This window comes from Platichthys flesus, chromosome 10 (genome assembly GCF_949316205.1).
Source record: "Platichthys flesus chromosome 10, fPlaFle2.1, whole genome shotgun sequence".
NCBI lineage: Eukaryota > Metazoa > Chordata > Actinopteri > Pleuronectiformes > Pleuronectidae > Platichthys > Platichthys flesus.
The window spans coordinates 221,599-237,849 of record NC_084954.1 but is presented as its reverse complement, the minus strand read 5'-3'; the positions used below and the strand labels follow the sequence as shown (position 1 = coordinate 237,849).

The 16,251-nt window shown below is 48.3% G+C and overlaps 3 protein-coding genes across 3 annotated transcripts; 1 reads left to right on the top strand and 2 right to left on the bottom strand.

Annotated features, from left to right (window-relative positions):
- Nucleotides 1-102: 102 nt before the first annotated feature.
- Nucleotides 103-8,978, bottom strand: tyro3 (TYRO3 protein tyrosine kinase). The gene is made up of 19 exons (XM_062396780.1): nucleotides 8,705-8,978; nucleotides 7,834-8,023; nucleotides 7,551-7,651; nucleotides 6,480-6,650; nucleotides 5,405-5,491; nucleotides 5,099-5,214; nucleotides 4,836-5,016; nucleotides 4,180-4,322; nucleotides 3,894-4,032; nucleotides 3,332-3,455; nucleotides 3,023-3,114; nucleotides 2,649-2,744; nucleotides 2,487-2,567; nucleotides 2,289-2,381; nucleotides 2,082-2,203; nucleotides 1,731-1,840; nucleotides 1,464-1,623; nucleotides 1,210-1,346; nucleotides 103-1,129 (listed from the first exon to the last, which is right to left on the bottom strand). The coding sequence occupies exons 1-19, from the start codon at nucleotides 8,751-8,753 to the stop codon at nucleotides 700-702; spliced, it is 2,622 nt and encodes an 873-aa protein (XP_062252764.1). The 5' UTR covers nucleotides 8,754-8,978; the 3' UTR covers nucleotides 103-699.
- Nucleotides 8,979-11,280: 2,302 nt separating this feature from the next.
- lrrc57 (leucine rich repeat containing 57) lies at nucleotides 11,281-13,310 on the bottom strand. The gene is made up of 5 exons (XM_062396778.1): nucleotides 13,178-13,310; nucleotides 12,956-13,091; nucleotides 12,604-12,872; nucleotides 12,234-12,419; nucleotides 11,281-11,965 (listed from the first exon to the last, which is right to left on the bottom strand). Exons 1-5 carry the CDS (start codon nucleotides 13,259-13,261, stop codon nucleotides 11,924-11,926), a joined length of 717 nt encoding a protein of 238 aa, XP_062252762.1. The 5' UTR covers nucleotides 13,262-13,310; the 3' UTR covers nucleotides 11,281-11,923.
- Nucleotides 13,311-13,706: 396 nt separating this feature from the next.
- haus2 (HAUS augmin like complex subunit 2) lies at nucleotides 13,707-15,726 on the top strand. Its single transcript, XM_062396779.1, has 7 exons — nucleotides 13,707-13,851; nucleotides 14,009-14,095; nucleotides 14,320-14,418; nucleotides 14,542-14,611; nucleotides 14,700-14,832; nucleotides 15,037-15,145; nucleotides 15,255-15,726. Exons 2-7 carry the CDS (start codon nucleotides 14,009-14,011, stop codon nucleotides 15,342-15,344), a joined length of 588 nt encoding a protein of 195 aa, XP_062252763.1. The 5' UTR covers nucleotides 13,707-13,851; the 3' UTR covers nucleotides 15,345-15,726.
- The last annotated feature ends 525 nt before the right edge of the window (nucleotides 15,727-16,251 follow it).

The following is a 16,251-nucleotide window of genomic DNA, read 5'->3' as shown; positions in this document are numbered from 1 at the left end:
CCAGGGTGTTTGTGAGTTTGTGTGTTTGTGTGAGTGTGTGTGCAGGAAGCCTCCTCTGCAGTGGAGTCATCTGTTTGAAACAATAAGAAACTAGAGACGACGTGACAAAGAAAACTTTATTATCTACAACCTGGTGGACAGAGGTGAGGACACCATGTGACACAACACAGGCCGAGCAGCTCAACTCAAACAGCAGCGAGTTAACTTCACTTCAAAGAGTGAAACACGTGGACAAACAATTCATGGATATGTTAAAGACACGTCTCCAGATCAGACGAATCCAGTCCGTTGGTCCCAGCCAGTCGTTTCCAGCTGATAGAACCGGGAGTAGAGTCCGGTTCGGTTCCACAGTGGCGTAGAGTCAAACATGTTTTTTATTAGAACGTGTGGACAGAATGGGTTTCTGTGGTCACATGATCATGTTTATCAATCCTCATCACGAGGGTCATTTAAATAAAACACTTAGAGGCAGCGCGACAAAAAAAACACAACTTTTCATGGTTAAAATGAAAAAATGACATTTCTCCTCCTCACTAGAACTTCTAACTTTGTGGGAAGTGGTTTAGATCTATTTGAGTTAGTGTCCTATGTGTGTAGTGTGTAGTGTGCCCCCCCCGCTGCTCAGAGCCACTGAGTGAGTGTCCCTCTGATCAGCAGAGCCAATCAGGCGAGAGGAGGAGGAGAGCTGTGATTGGTCAGTCACACATTAATGACGTCATCTTCGTCCCTCAGCTCCTCCTGTAACGTGTCCATCGACTCTCTCCTCCTCTCCCCTCTCCCCTCAGCATCCTCCTCCTCGGGGCCTCCTCGGGGCCCAATGATGTACCTGTAGTCTCCTCCGATGGCGAGCTCGGCCCCAGAGCCCACCATCAGCCAGTGTCTGTCCTCGTCCCCCGCCCGCTGCTGCCAGGGGACACTCCAGCTGGACACTGCTGCCTCCCTGTCTCCTCCCCCTCTCTCCCTGCCCGGCTCCCCCTCCTCCCCCTCCAGGTTCACGTAGAGCAGGGGCTCCTTCTGTGGGGGGGCAGGGGACAAGCTGCGCCACAGCACCTCCAACTGGTGGACCAGATGTTGGAAACTGGGACGACACTTAGGAACCGGACTCCAGCAGCTGTGCATGATGTCATAACTCACCAACAAAGAAGAAAAGACACTTAGTCGAGCCGCTGAGCAGATGATGACGTGATGAAGCGATGATGTCACACTCACATGTCGCTCCTACAGTCTGGAGGTCTCTTCAGTCGTTCACCTTTGATCAGGAACTCGTAGATCTCAGAGTTCTCCACGCCGGGGTACGGTGTCTGCCCACGAGTCATGATCTCCCACATGGTCACACCGAACGCCCACTGGAACACACACACACAGCGCTGATACACTTCATCACACAGGGGTTACACACACAACTGTCTCATTCAGATGAGAAATGTTACTGTGTGTATGTGTGTGTGTGTGTGTGCGCACACCACGTCGCTCTGTGTGGTGTACAGGTTGTCAGCCAGACTTTCCAGAGCGATCCACTTCACTGGCAGTTTGGAGACGGAGCCTTGTCTGTAATAATCTCCACTGTAGATTTTCTTTGAGAGACCGAAGTCTGCGACACACACCTTCAGGTTCTCATCCAGCCTGGCACACACACACACACATGATTAAGATGACAATGTGTTTAAATACATGTCTCCCACATGTGTTTATGATGACTTTGCTGCAGGCTGATTGGTGGACACACTCACATGCAGTTTCTAGCGGCGAGGTCTCTGTGGATGATGTTCCTGCTGCTCAGGTACTCCATCCCCCGAGAGATGTCCAACATGAACTGCACCAGTGTCTGCAGGGACAGGTCCTGATGGAGGGGGCAGGAGGACGAGGTCAGGACAGACATCACTTATATAAACTCAAAAATGATACAATCATAATATTACAGCTCCACAAACATCCAACACATGAAACCAATCAATCCATTCAATCAGAAGCTTAGACATCTGGATCCCCTCCTGGTGGTAGATGAGTCAAATCCTTTAATGCAGTCACCTTAATATGTGTGTCTTAAGGGGTGTGGTCTGTACGTGAGGGTGTGGTCTTACAAAGGGCTGCTCTCCCAGTCTGGCCAGCAGCAGGAAGGTGTGAAGGTCTCCATGTTTCATAAAGGGAAGAACCACCATCGGGATGGGGAGACGCTGACCTCGACGCCGGTGAAGACTCACTCCTATCAGACAGCACTGTCAATCAAAGCTGCCGACATTTGACCCCTGATTCACATGCCTGTGTGTGCGTGTGCGTGTGTGTGTTACCAATGAGCTGGATGACGTTGGGGTGATGGAAGTCCTTCATGTTGGCCGCCTCCTTCAGACACTGCTCGATGTCACCTGACGAGGTGATGTCAGCTGTGGGACCACAGACACACACACCACACACGCACACACACACTTCAAACACTTTTCGTCCCAACAAGTCAACACAAACCCAGAGAAGCTGGAGGTCTCACTCACATTTGAGGACTTTGACAGCCACTTTCTGGACAGACGTGTCCTCTGCCTTCAGGAAGGCCTCACGCACCGAGCCAAACTCTCCTGCACAGGTACACACACACTCGGACCAGTGAGTATCTGACTTCTACTGTTGTGTTTGTTGTGAACAGAATGTTGTGTTACCTTTCCCCAGCATGTGTCCCAGTGTGATCAGCCTCTCTGGAATCAGGACATCCTGCAGTTTATTCTTCAGGTCATTGTTTATTCCCAGACTGTCCACTGGAGGGAGACACATACACCACTGAAGATTCAGTGAAAGTTGTTTCAGGTGAACCCCACCTTGACTTTTCCTCACAGATATAACAACAGGTGTCACACACTGACACCACGTAGAATCACAGCTGCTGTGACATGTGGGAGACAGACTCATGCCTCCACCTCTATACTCAGGCAGAGGAGGTGATTGGCTGACGAGCAGCAGGTCAACACAAACCCGTTTTGTGCGGGTGTTTGTGTTGATTGTAAACAGACTGAAGGTGAAGTTAGAGTCGACTCACGTGTCGACTCGGGCTCCTCACAGTTTCTGCTGAAGGAGCGAGCGGCGGTGAAGGAGACAGAGCTCTCGGCACCTGGAGGCTTCAACGCCCACCTGAGGGCCGACACACACACACACACACACACACACACACACACACACACACACACACACACACACACACACACACACACACACACACACACACACACACACACACACACACCAAACTCTCATCACCTTCCCCCCTCTGTGGCCCTGAGCCCCCTGGTTCCTACTGAGGACGTACATCTTTAAAACAAAGGGTAAATTATGTTCCAGAGCGGCCTACCCAAACTGTGTCTCCTTCCCCCGGCGGCGAGCGAGGATGGCGAGCAGCAGACCCACAACCGTGGCCACAAACAGACACAGCAAGAGGCCGACCCACATGTGACTCCGCTGGACCTGGAACTGCACTGAGGGACCAGCAGGGAATCAATACGTCAACATCTCCTGTTTTATCAGAAATAAACATACTTGTTTGTGGGACACGCGAAACGTAGTTTTACCCACGGACTCTTCGTGGATCAGTCCGGTGGGTAGGTTGGTAAAACGGTCGTTGCTGATTAATAGCGGATCCAATTAGACGGGTCAGAGGACAATTCGTTTTCTTTTTAGCAGAAACATGGCCGCTCAGTGCAACCAGTCACACCATCGCGGCGAGGCACTGACATCCTGGCTCAGTGGCTGGTATTGCATTTTTTTTATGTTCATGATGCAGATCTCTAATTATGAGAACATAATTCCCTCCTGATGGATGGATAAGTCAAGCGTACGTGCAGATAAGGATGGCATCAGAGCAACTGTAATAAATAAATATAAACACATACACACAAAAGAACGGTGTAGTGTACCTGAGGCCGGCAGCACCAGGACTGGGGGACTCCAGGGTCCACAGCCCACTGAGGTGCAGGCCGACACCTGGAAGGAGGCGTTAAGGAACCGACCTCCGCCTGAGAGCTGAGCCCAGTTCTCCTTAAACAGCAGAGGCTCCTGACAACACACATTGAGACATGAGACCCCAGGCCCAGGTCTGGATCGAGGACCAGGTCCACTCACTGTGCTGCCGTCAGGTAGGTCAATGCTGAGTGGTCAGAAGTTGGCAACAGTGATTTTTCAACCAATCAGAAGACGACTCACCTGATGTTCTCCTCCCAGAATCCACTGCACCTTGTAGGCCAGCAGGTTCCCCTGCAGCTCGTCCTCCTGAAGCGCCGCCCAGTTCAGACTCAGCTTCTGCTCCGACAGGTCAAAGGTCAGGTTGCTTGGGGCTGCAGAGGGAACTGCACACAGGTCATACAGTCATGAGATAAGTGACATCACAGGAAAATAAGAACAACCCAGGTTCCTCTTCAGCTCCGTAGCTGACAGAGACTCACAGATCCATCGATTCCTCTGAGAAGCAAAGACTTTAACTTCCTCACATCTAGATTATAACCAGACCACCTCCTCCTCCCATGAGCAGCACAGATACATGTTCCAGTCCAGAACCAGAGAACCACCTGTAGCTCCAGATCTATAACTGGACCTCTTCTCTTCAATCGATCTTCTGAACTGACGTCACTAGTTTCATCCTCTGAACCAACAACGTACACTTCAGAGCTGCTCATTGTGGGAACTGTTGGTTTCTCTATAACTTTAAAGTCTCAGACTTATTGTGCAAAGAGACTATCTTGATTCTATACGAATGAAACTGAGTGAATAAATGAACAGCTGATTGCAAATAGACTGAAACCTACAGTGTAGTGTTTACTGATGACATGAGAACCTGACACTGATGACATCACCTGTCTCACCTGACTCCGGGGTGAGGAGGTGCAGCCAGGGGGAGAAAGGAGACGCCCCCACCTCGTTCACACAGGAGACCCTCACACTGTAGTTAGAGTGACTCCTCACACCGGGCAGGACGAGGAGGTGAGGAGGAACCAGAACCTCCTGCTGAGGGAGCTCCCGCCTGCGACCCGACCGCCTCAGCACCTGAGGGGGGGGGGGGGGGGGGGGGGGGTTAGTCTAGACCTCTGGGATCAGCTGACTCAGAGTGTGTGTGTGTCTGTGTTACCTGGACGATGCAGGAGGACAGATCAGAGTGGCCTGTGAATACTGGTTTCCAGGATAACGTGATGTTGTTGTCCACCATCCTCACGACCTGGACTTCCACCGGAGCAGCAGGCAACACTAAACCCCGCCCCCACAGAGTTATGGTCCTATCAGAGCTCAGCATGATCAAACTGACAGGTCTGAGCGACAGGTGACGTTCGGCCTGGAGGTCCGAGGCCACAGACCCAAATATGTTGAATTATATCTGAGTGGAGTTAACAGATGCTAACAGAAAGAGGCTAACAGATGCTAACAGACGCTAACTCACCTTTAATGTGAACTGTGCCGGTCCTGGACACTGAGATTCCTCTGCTGTTCTTTGCTTCACAGTAAAACTTGAAGCTACTGTTTATTCCTGCAGAGGTCACAGGTCAAAGGTCAGAGTTTGACTGACATTAACACCAGTGTCACATCAGAAAACACCTGATACGTGTTTCTCCTTCAGGGCCCTGGTAACCTGCACAGCTGACCTGCTCCAGGTGAAGTGGGAGATAAGAGATCAAACAGAAGCTCCGCCCACTGACCAATCACTTCACTTGAAACATGACATCATCACCCTCTAGGATCAATGGAGCTGCTGTGGATGATCTCAGTGTTTCTCTGACTCGTCTCTGATTGGCTGTGAGTCGTCTCTGACTCATCTCTGATTGGCTGTGAATCATCTCTGACTCGTCTCTGATTGGCTGTGAGTCGTCTCTGACTCGTCTCTGATTGGCTGTGAGTCGTCTCTGACTCATCTCTGATTGGCTGTGAATCATCTCTGACTCGTCTCTGATTGGCTGTGAGTCGTCTCTGACTCGTCTCTGATTGGCTGTGAATCATCTCTGACTCGTCTCTGATTGGCTGTGAGTCGTCTCTGACTCATCTCTGATTGGCTGTGAGTCGAGCTGCCCCAAGCGTTCGCTCAGCTTGTTTCTCTGAAAACTTCCGATCCAGACTTCAAACAACTAAAGTTCTTCATCTACTTCACATAAAGAGTAAAAACCAAGTCATGTAACTGTGTGTTTGTGTGTGTGCGTGAGAGAGAGAGAGAGAGAGAGAGAGAGAGAGAGTGTGTGTGTGTGTGTGAGAGTGTGCTTGAGAGAGTGTGGTTGAGATAGAGATAGAGAGAGAGAGTGTGACAGTGTGTGTGCATGTGCATGCGTGTATGATCGTGCAAGCGTTTGTGAGATAGTGTGTGTGTGTGTGCGTGTGTTCATGTCCCTGAAAGCTGAAACTGGATGAGACAGAGATTCGGGCAGGGATCTATAAAAATCAATAATGTTTCCCATAATGCACCTGGATGGTGAGGTGTCCTGTTTTTGTCAACACCACACACACTTTAAATCAGAATATTGTCTCACCTTGGACATGGAGGACGGAGGGGGACAATCTGGCCTCTCCCTCCTGGACCCCCCCCAGCCACCACAGCACCTCGACTGGGTCGGGGGGGCCGACCGCCTCACAGGTGAGGTTGAAGGGCTCATTAGGGAACGTGGCCACATCCTGAGGTTCCTGGAGGAAGTGAGGAACACCTGCAGGAGGAAGAGGGAAGGAGCTTCAATGCTTCCTAACTCATCTCCTTGAGCATAGGAAGTATCAGGCTCTCCTTTATGGAAGGACAAAATGTCCGACAAGCCGTTGTGGCAACAACAGTAAAGTGACCTAACCTCCTAGTTTCACCTGGACACACCCACATGAATATAAAAGAACAACACAGATCAGCTGTTTATTCTCATGATGGAGTGAATCCTCACATGGCGCCTCATTCACTAACATGTGTTATGTTCTTAATCTCCACACAGAATAAGTGTGTGTGCACCAGACCATTGTGTTCTCACCACCTTGCATAGGTTTGTGTATCCGAATCATTCTAAACCGACAGGCCCGTGTCTGCTCTCTGCAATTAACATACTGCCATGCCTCTATTTCTCCATATAAGGACATCTGTTGTCATGAAGGGGCGGAGCTGAACAGTTGAAGTTATAAGAGAGAAAAGATCAAAAACAGAAGAATTCAGCAGAAACTGAAATGATGTGTCGGAAGTAGAAGACACAAAAGAATGTTGTGTGTCCTCCTCTGACCTGCGCTCACTTTACACCACAACAACACACACTGATCACAAATCATTAAGACGTTGACTTTGTGTTTGTTTGATTCTCTACAGTTTATGAGACACATGTTTTAACCTGCTACACAACACGTGACGCGTCAGGAGGATTAATATAAATATCCCGACTCAATCAAAATAAACAAAGAGTGCAGCCTCCTCTCCTGACGCCTTTCAGAACCCGGGTAAGGAACAGATTATTTGGACTTTCCAGCTGGAGAGTCACATGATGTAAAATCAACCTGGTGAGTTCAGGGTCACAGCCGACGGCAGGAAAACACAGGCACCTGCTGGAGTCTTGACTCTGATGCATTCATGTCCTCACCTTCCACTGTGATCCAGGCTGGTTCAGAGGAGAGCGTCAGGCCGTCCACCTCCACTTCACACCAGTACTGACCCGCGTCCTGCTGCTGGACCGACTTCAAGCTGCCAATAACAACAACCACAGATTCAGAGACAGTAACAGTCAGTATGAACTCAATGAAATTATATTTGAATAGCGCTGAATCATAATAAACATCTCAAGCAGTTTATTTTGAGGTCAAGACCTTGATTTTGTTTATAGAGAGTGAGTGACAGTCATAGTGACAGTATGACTAATAGTGAACCTGTGGAACGTCTCCCAGTGACTCTCTCCCAGTGTGATGAACATCTGGTCCGAGCTCAGCACTTTGTCTCCGTCCTTCATCCACACGATGTCGGGTTCTGTCACTCCCTGGACAGCACAGCCCAGCCGGGCTGCGTTACCCTGAGACACCGTCTGATTGGACGGATGCTTGGTGAACGTCACACCTGCAGCTGGACACACACACACACACACACACACACACACACACACACACACACACAGCTGTGTCCTGACGTCAAGTTTACTCAGTTGACCTTTAACCTCAGATCCTTAAACATGTGTCACACATAGGGTTAGGTACCAAGTGAGGACCACTCCAAGGAGCCAGCAGGCGCCACAAGCCCCTACGTTCATATTCGACCCCCCCCCCCCCTCGTCTTCCAAGTGCTTATGTAATAGAAATGTCCCACCTGACCACGTGTATTCAAACATTAAACATGCTTATAGAACGTCTCCTCCTGTCACTGCTCCTGGTCCCAGCCCAACCAGCTGCAGTGGACAATGACTGTGGACTCTAGTGGATCTGGTCTGGATGGTGGATCATGGTCTTGCTGGCTGCTGATCACAGACTATGATGCGTCAGGACTGATGACATATAGTGTTGAAGTTATCCTTCAAGATGTCTGCCCTCATCAATGCTGCTGGAAGCTTCATCCTGATGATGTTCTCCTGCACCTGACATCTGTTACACTTGAGTCTGTCCCTAACCCAGTACACCAATTGAACTCTGGACATTGACTCACACACATACACACATTCTCTCACACACTCACACACACTCTCACAGACTCACACACACACTCTCACCACACACAGACACACTCTCACAGACTCACACGTTGAGAACTCACCTGCTACACTCCGCAGTAAAATCACAACAATCCACAGAATCAACGCCATCTTCTCATATTCTGAGATCTGACCCGGGTTGGCCCGCTCGGCTCGGCTCGGCTCCCTCCTCGTCACCGAAGCCTCATTTCCCGCAGAACAAACCGGATTCTCCGAGAGAGCGGATGAATAAGGAAACTTCTTCAACGACGAGAAAACACGAAGAAGTTGAGAAAAGTTCCGTCAGCGGTGAAGTCCGTAAAGAGAGACCCATTAACACGAGCTGAGCGGAAACAGCGCCGCGTCTCCTTCAAAATAAAACTGCATTCATTGAAGACTTTTACTTTTTACATCCATCCGGTCTGTCGTCTTTTTTTATTTGTCTTGTACATGATCCACATGTATTTGTTCTTTACGTGTTCTATATGTTTATGTTCTTTAGTTAGAAACATGTCAAGTGTGTGTGTCAGTGTAGGTTTGTTGTGTGTGTAAGTGTGTAACTTGAGTGTAACAGTGTGTGTGTGTGTGTGTCAGTGTTTTTGTGTGTGGTGGCTGTGTTTAAGGGGTTGTCCAACCAGAAGGTCGGAGGTTCAATCCTCAGTCATCTCCATCTGCATGCCGAGGTGTCCTTGGGCAAGATACTGATACGGAAGCCTGTCAAATGACATGTTATGTGTGTGTAACAGACACAGACACAGTGTGTGTGTAACAATGGGCCTCATTTACTAACAGTGTGTACGCACAAGTCTGTGCTTAAACCCTGAGTGCACACGTTCGACGCACAAATCTGGGATTCATCAATATGTTCGTAACTACATTAGTTCAAACTCAGAACTAATTTAGAACTTCCTCAGATCAAAGGATGAAAGCCAGGCTGTCCTGGAAAATGTAAACACAAATTTTAACTAAATTCATAATATATCATATAATGTAATCTGTTTGCAGCCGATTGTGTGTTTGTGTGTGTGTGTGTAGGTTCTGTCCCTATTTAGTTATTAACCGATGATGTCGGGTCTTGACCCCGGATCGTTCCTTTCACTTTAGCCTGATTAGGAAGGCAGTGTCTGTGGTTGGCTCTAAGCCTGTCACCCTGGAGGAGGTGGTGGAGGACAGGATGCTGGCAAAACTGCTGGCAATCATGGACACTCCCTCTCCCCCCCCACCACAAAACACTGGACAAGCTAAGGAGCAGCTTCAGCCACAGACTCATTCAACCTGCTGCTCTAAGGAACGATACAGGAAGTCGTTCCTCCCAACCACAATAAGACTGTACAACTCCTCTACCTCTGTCAGAGCCACCATCACACAACTGACCTACACACACCTGTCTCAATTCATCACTTTATACAATAATACTGTCTTTTGAACACTCAGTCTACATATTCTTACACTCATAGTATATTATATTATCTATTGTATCGCCAAATACTTATATTTATACCCGTACTATATATCATATATTATATCATACTCTTTATGTATTCTTTGTATATATAAGTCTATATACACATATTTATACATGTGTTCATGTTGTTATTATTATTATATTTTACTATTATTATTATATATACTGTTGCTGCTATTATTACTATATACTGCTATTATATTGGTATAATTACTTTCATATATAAATATATATTATATACTATATATACTGTACTATTTTTTATATACTGTCAAACAACATTACCATCTTATCTACCCATTTATCTTGTGTTTCTGTTTTTATTCTTTCTACCTCAATATTTTATATTTTATATTTTATTCTATTGTATTGTGTTTTATTGTATTCAAATGTACCGGCTGCTATGACGACTTAATTTCCCTTCGGGGATGAATAAAGTAATCTATCTATCATCTTTCTATGTCCTGACTGTGTGCGTCACGTCTCGTGTTGTGTAGCAGGTTTAACATGTGTCTCATAAACTCTAGAGAATCAAACAAACACAAAGTGGACATCCGTCCTCCACGTGTCCTGGTAACTTGTGATCGCAGGTCAGAGGGGGAAACAGACTCTGACACAGACCGAACCTTCTCATGTCTGATCCTGGAGCAGCAGAGTCCATGTCCAGGTGCATCTCAGAGACATGTCCATAGCTCGAGTGCTCAGCTCCGTGCAGGACACAGCCGAGGACATCGTCACTCCGGAGGACACCCTACAGAGAAGTGTGTTTTGTATCTTCCACCTCCGACGCCTTCTATTTCTGCTGTTGTAGAGATTCTAGTGTTTTTGACCTTTTGGGGGCGTCTCTTATAACTTCCACTGTTCAGCACAGCGCCCTCTACATGACAAACACATGTCCTTATATGGAGAAATAGAGGCGGGCAGTATGCTAATTAAAGACAGCAGACACACACCTGTCAACAAACATACGCAAGGTGGAGAGAACGGAATCAGCTGGTGCGCATGTGTCATGAATACGATGGCGCACTTATTTTCTGCGGAGAGTAAGAACATTTCAGCGCACGTTTGTGCATGAGGCCCAGCGTGAGGACCACCCACCTTCAGGGTTCATGCTGATTCACTGCAGTGTCGCCACCTGGTGGAGGGACAGCTCCTCAGCAGTGAAGTTAACGTTAATACACGTTAAAACCAGGGTTACACACACACACACACTGGGTTTATTATTTGTCGACAGCCTGTACAGGAAGCAGTGGATTTAAATACAGGAAGTGTCTGCTACATCACAGGGGGGTGGGGCTTATGAAGATATATTATATTTAGTATTTATAATGTTTAAAAAATGTGGTTCATAGTAAGTGTTTTTTAAGTTGTAGACGATCATACAGGATTAGATATTTCATGTTAAAGTCCTTCAAGTTGTTTTTTGTCACCAGGAGCTGCAGCTCAGGGGCTGAGACAGAGGCGGGGCTAATTTACACATACATAGATAAAACTTGGATAATATGTGATTTAGAGAAACAGCGACTGTCACAGACGATACAGAAACAAGGAGGAGCTGGAATCTATCGACATTTAATCTGGAAAAACTAATCAATTATTCACCAAATTACTGATCAGGGATCAAAGTGCAGCTCCTGGCCTACGTGTCAATATTTGTCTTCATCACAGGTGAGTGGATCGTTCGTCCCCCATGTCTCCTCTGTCCATGTGACCTGTGGTTGGGGAAATGTCCTCACAGCAGGAGGTCAGCGGTCCTGCAGGCAGGGGGCGCTGTGATGATCAAGCTGTGGGCTGCTAACCCCGCCTCCAGGTGGTGCACCAAGGTCAACAAGCTTCATCAGGTGAACTTCTTCTTAGTAGCTGTGAAACGCTCCATGTACTGAGGAAGAAACACAAGAGAGACCATCAGAGACCTCCACAAACCATCGAGACCACTACAGACCACCACAGAGTACAAAAGACCAGAACAAACCATCATAGACCTTCAAAGACCCCCGCAGACCTTCAGAGACTACTTCGGACAATTAGAGACTACTACAGACCACCACAGACCATCAGAGACCATGACAGATCACAACAGACCATAAGGGACCTCCAAAAACTACCAGACAGTAGTCTAAGACCACCACAGACTACCACAGACTAACCTTGTCGTATCCAGCCAGGTCTCTGAGATTCCTGACTTCGAACAGGTTTCCCTCCAAACAGAACAGAGACACCTGGGAGTCGGTCAGGATGGAGAGAGGGATGGAGGACAGCTCCAGACAGTTCTCCTCCAGGCGGAGAACCTTCAGACGAGGACACAGAGACACCTCAGGTGAGACCATCGAGATCTGGAGGGAGAAGAGGCAAAGAGCTGAGGTCAGAACCTTCCTGCAGGTGACCCTCAGGTTCAGCTCACAGAGGTCACATGGTTCTTTTTAAAGAGGTTCTATTCAGTAGGTTCTTATTGGGTGATGTAGTACCAACCTTTCTGATGGGTTCTACTAAAGTCGGAGAAACCAGCGTCTACAGTACCTGGTTCTGGTTGAGGTTGATCTCGATAGCCTGCAGCTCAGACACCTCTGCAGGAACGTTGTGGATCTGGTTTCGGGACAGGTCCAGCAAGTCCAGATGCCTCAGGGTCGCCAGTCCAGAGGGAACCTGTGAAATCTGGTTCCCTGCCAGGCTGAGGGACCGCAGGGCCCGGAGCTGGCCCATAGTCGGGGGCAGCTGCTGGATCCGGTTCCCATTCAGACTCAGGGTCTCAAGCTTCTTCAGCTTCGCGATCTCACTAGGAACAGTGGCTGAGGACAGAGGACACACACAGATGATGATCTAAGGGTCTGAGGTGGGACCAGTGTGGGCGGGGCCTGGATGTGTCACTCACTCAGTCGGTTGCAGTTGAGCGTCAGACTCTTAAGCTGCAGGAAGTTTCCGATGGAAACAGGAAGCTGCTCGATCTTGTTCCCGGACAAATCGACCGTCCTCAGGTTCGAGGTGAGTCTCTGCAGCTCCTCAGGGAACTGTCAACATCACGTGTCAATAAAGTTCAATCTCTCTCTCTCTCTCTCTCTCTCTCTCTCTCTCACTCACTCACTCACTCACTCACCTCCAGCAGTCCTTTTCCTGTCAGTTGAAACACCCCGGTCTTCTGGGAAGTTTCCAGGTGAGACTTCAGCGCGCTGTTCCCCATGTGTGCGTCAGGTGTGTTTCTACCTGTGTTCGAGTCCCTCAGGATGAGATGCGCCTCATATCGTATCCAGACCGGATGTTGACGGCGGAAGTCCCAGAGGCAGCGGACGAATATAACCGAGATTTCAGTCGGTGACTATGCTAACTGCTAGCTGCATTAGCTCGTCCGCTCTTCACAGATGGGTCCTTCCACACGAACACAGTTCTGTTCGAGTCCCAAAATGTAACCAGCTCTAACGTTAGCCTGCTAGCTTCCCGCCGGAGAGGACACCGGGCGATTCACATCAGAACATCAGCTTAAGTGACGCTAACAGAATCCTGCTCATCTATAACTCCACTGGTCCACGGGTCCACTGGGCCACTGTGGACACGCCCCGACTCACTGAGCTCATCTTCAGCTTTACTCTTTTAGCAGATGACGTCACTTCCCTCCGACGTGTTTGTGGGACAGGTGTTATTTGCCCCCTGTCCTGAGGGGGGCGGTGAAGAAGAAGAAATACCGGAAGAAGAGGAAACAGAAGAAGAAGAAATCGAAAAAAGACGAGGGAACAGAAGAAGAGAAGTCCGAACAACAAGGAGAAAAGAGACAAAGTGTGTGTGTGTGTGTGTGTGTGTGTGTGTGTGTGTGTGTGTGTGTGTGTGTGTGTGTGTGTGTGTGTGTGTGTGTGTGTGTGTGTGTGTGTGTCAGTAGAATCTCATTTTCTCGTTTTTAATGCATTCAATTGAGTCTCTTTTCTTTGTCTCTCAGATGCATCAGTGGGATCTGTCTCTGTTCTCAGTTACTCCAGCTGCCAGTCTGTTGTCCAGATGTGTCTCGAGAGGAGCTGTGTGTCAGGTGAGGGGACAGACCCTGTGTCTCGGGGGGGGGGGGGGGGGGGGGGGGACAGACGCTGTGTCTCAGATCGAGTACAGTTCATCAGTGAACGCTATGAATCCTGGGATCTGTCGGGAGGACCCACCTGGTGGAGCCTCATGCTCCTTTGTCCAATGATAAAATGATGATATGATAAAATGTTTGTAATGGATTGAGAACCATGTTCTGTCTCTACATGTCCTCAGGAGGAAATAGACTCAGTCTCCTCAAAGCGAAGCCCCGCCTTCTCCTCTCACCTGCAAGAGGCCGAGCAGCGAATCAGAGCAGTCAAACAGCTGGATGAGGTGTGTCCCTCTGAATCATGAACTGTCACTGATCATCTTTACATACACTCACTGATGCTCTTTATATACATATTCCTTATATACAGGACGTAAAAACAAGTCACGGCTTCTCTCTCTTTGCAGCTGCACTTGGAGGCGGAGCTTCTGCAGGTAGTGAAGGAGAGTGCTGATGTCACACACTCACGTTTCCTTGGTGAGTGTCCTGCTTCTCACCTGATGTCCGTCTCACCCTCCACCTGACAAGCCAACTCATCAGACCTCATGTTGACACCCCCTCTCAGCTGGCAGGTTCCAGATGTTGCAGATGTTGAGTGATCACCTGCAGCAGCTGCTGAAGGAGCTGAACAGTCTGAGACAGAGACTGACGACACCGCCAGGTCACACCCACCTGCCCGTTCACGCTCACCTGCACAGGTACGTGCACACAGGAAATCAAGAAAGGCTTGTGTTTCAGCTTGTGGTTCAGGTGTGTGGTTGTGTCTCAGGTGTGTAGTTGTGTCTCAGGTGTGTAGTTGTGTCTCAGGTGTGTGGTTGTGTCTCAGGCGTGTAGTTGTGTCTCAGGTGTGTAGTTGTGTCTCAGGCGTGTAGTTGTGTCTCAGGTGTGTGGTTGTTTTGCAGGTATGTGCTGGAGGTTGTGAAGATGTCTCTGGACTTCATGGAGTCACTGGAGGAGAAGCTGGACTCAGTCCACAGCTGTAGCTCCACCACAGACCGACTGTCTCAGCTGGTCAGTCTGACCCTGATCTACGTTTCAGATCCGACATCACATGATCAATGATCAATAATCATAAGTTTGTTCTGACCTGACTCTCTCTCTCTCTCTCTCTCTGTATCAGAGTATCTCTCTCGCCCAGTTGCTGGCTCAGACGGCTGACTTACAGAATCTGTCCAATCAGGTTCCTCAGTGGAGAGACGTGCACCTGTGACCTCTGACCCCTCACATGTACTTTCTCTAATAAACTCAGTTTGTGGTGGAAACTGTTCTGTTCTTTAAATGGTGATTAGAACCAAGCTGTCGTTAGCGAGTTGGGCGACACGTGCACAGATCGATCTCGTGAATACGTCGACTCCTGAACGTCTTATGGAAGTCTGCTGCGCACAGTCAAGGCATGCATAACCCTTTATTTATTAAAGAAAATCTTATTTGACTTGAAATGAGGAAATAAGATTTAATTTGTTACAAGAGTGCACTTCACTTCAGTGTGAAAGTTGTAAATAAGCTTGTGTTGGGTGCCCATTGCTTTGCTGTAAACCTTTCATACCTTTTCAATGCTTTTTAATAAATACTTGATTGAACCATTCGGAGAACGGCTCTTCTCATATTTAGGATAGACGAACACACAACGACAACACATATACAATCATTCCCTACACTGGTTGGGAACACTTGTTAACTTCTGGCTCATGAGGTGTACAGCGGAAATCAGTCAGATTCTCTTCTACATCGACTGTTTGAGAGAACATTTCTGGAAGGAGCCTTGAATTCACACTTTCCTAACTCGCTCCCTCTGTCACCTTCCTGTGATCTATGTGTTCGGCAAAGTCTTGGGATTATTATTTCGGAGATAGGACTTATTGTTTTTGAACAATCGCACGCCAGAGGGTCGGTGTCTCTTCAACAGAGAGCTCTGTGTGGTGTCACAGCGTCAATGGTCACAGATCAAAGGAATCTGTGATGTCTTCCACATCTACACAGGGGACAGACAGGGGACAGATCCAGTGTCTCTCTCTCTCTCTCTCTCTCTCTGCGCACCCTGCAGGAAGCTCGCTGCGCACATTCTACATTAATAGAGAGGAATATTCTAGTTATTGTTATTATTGGAGTCGACCGGA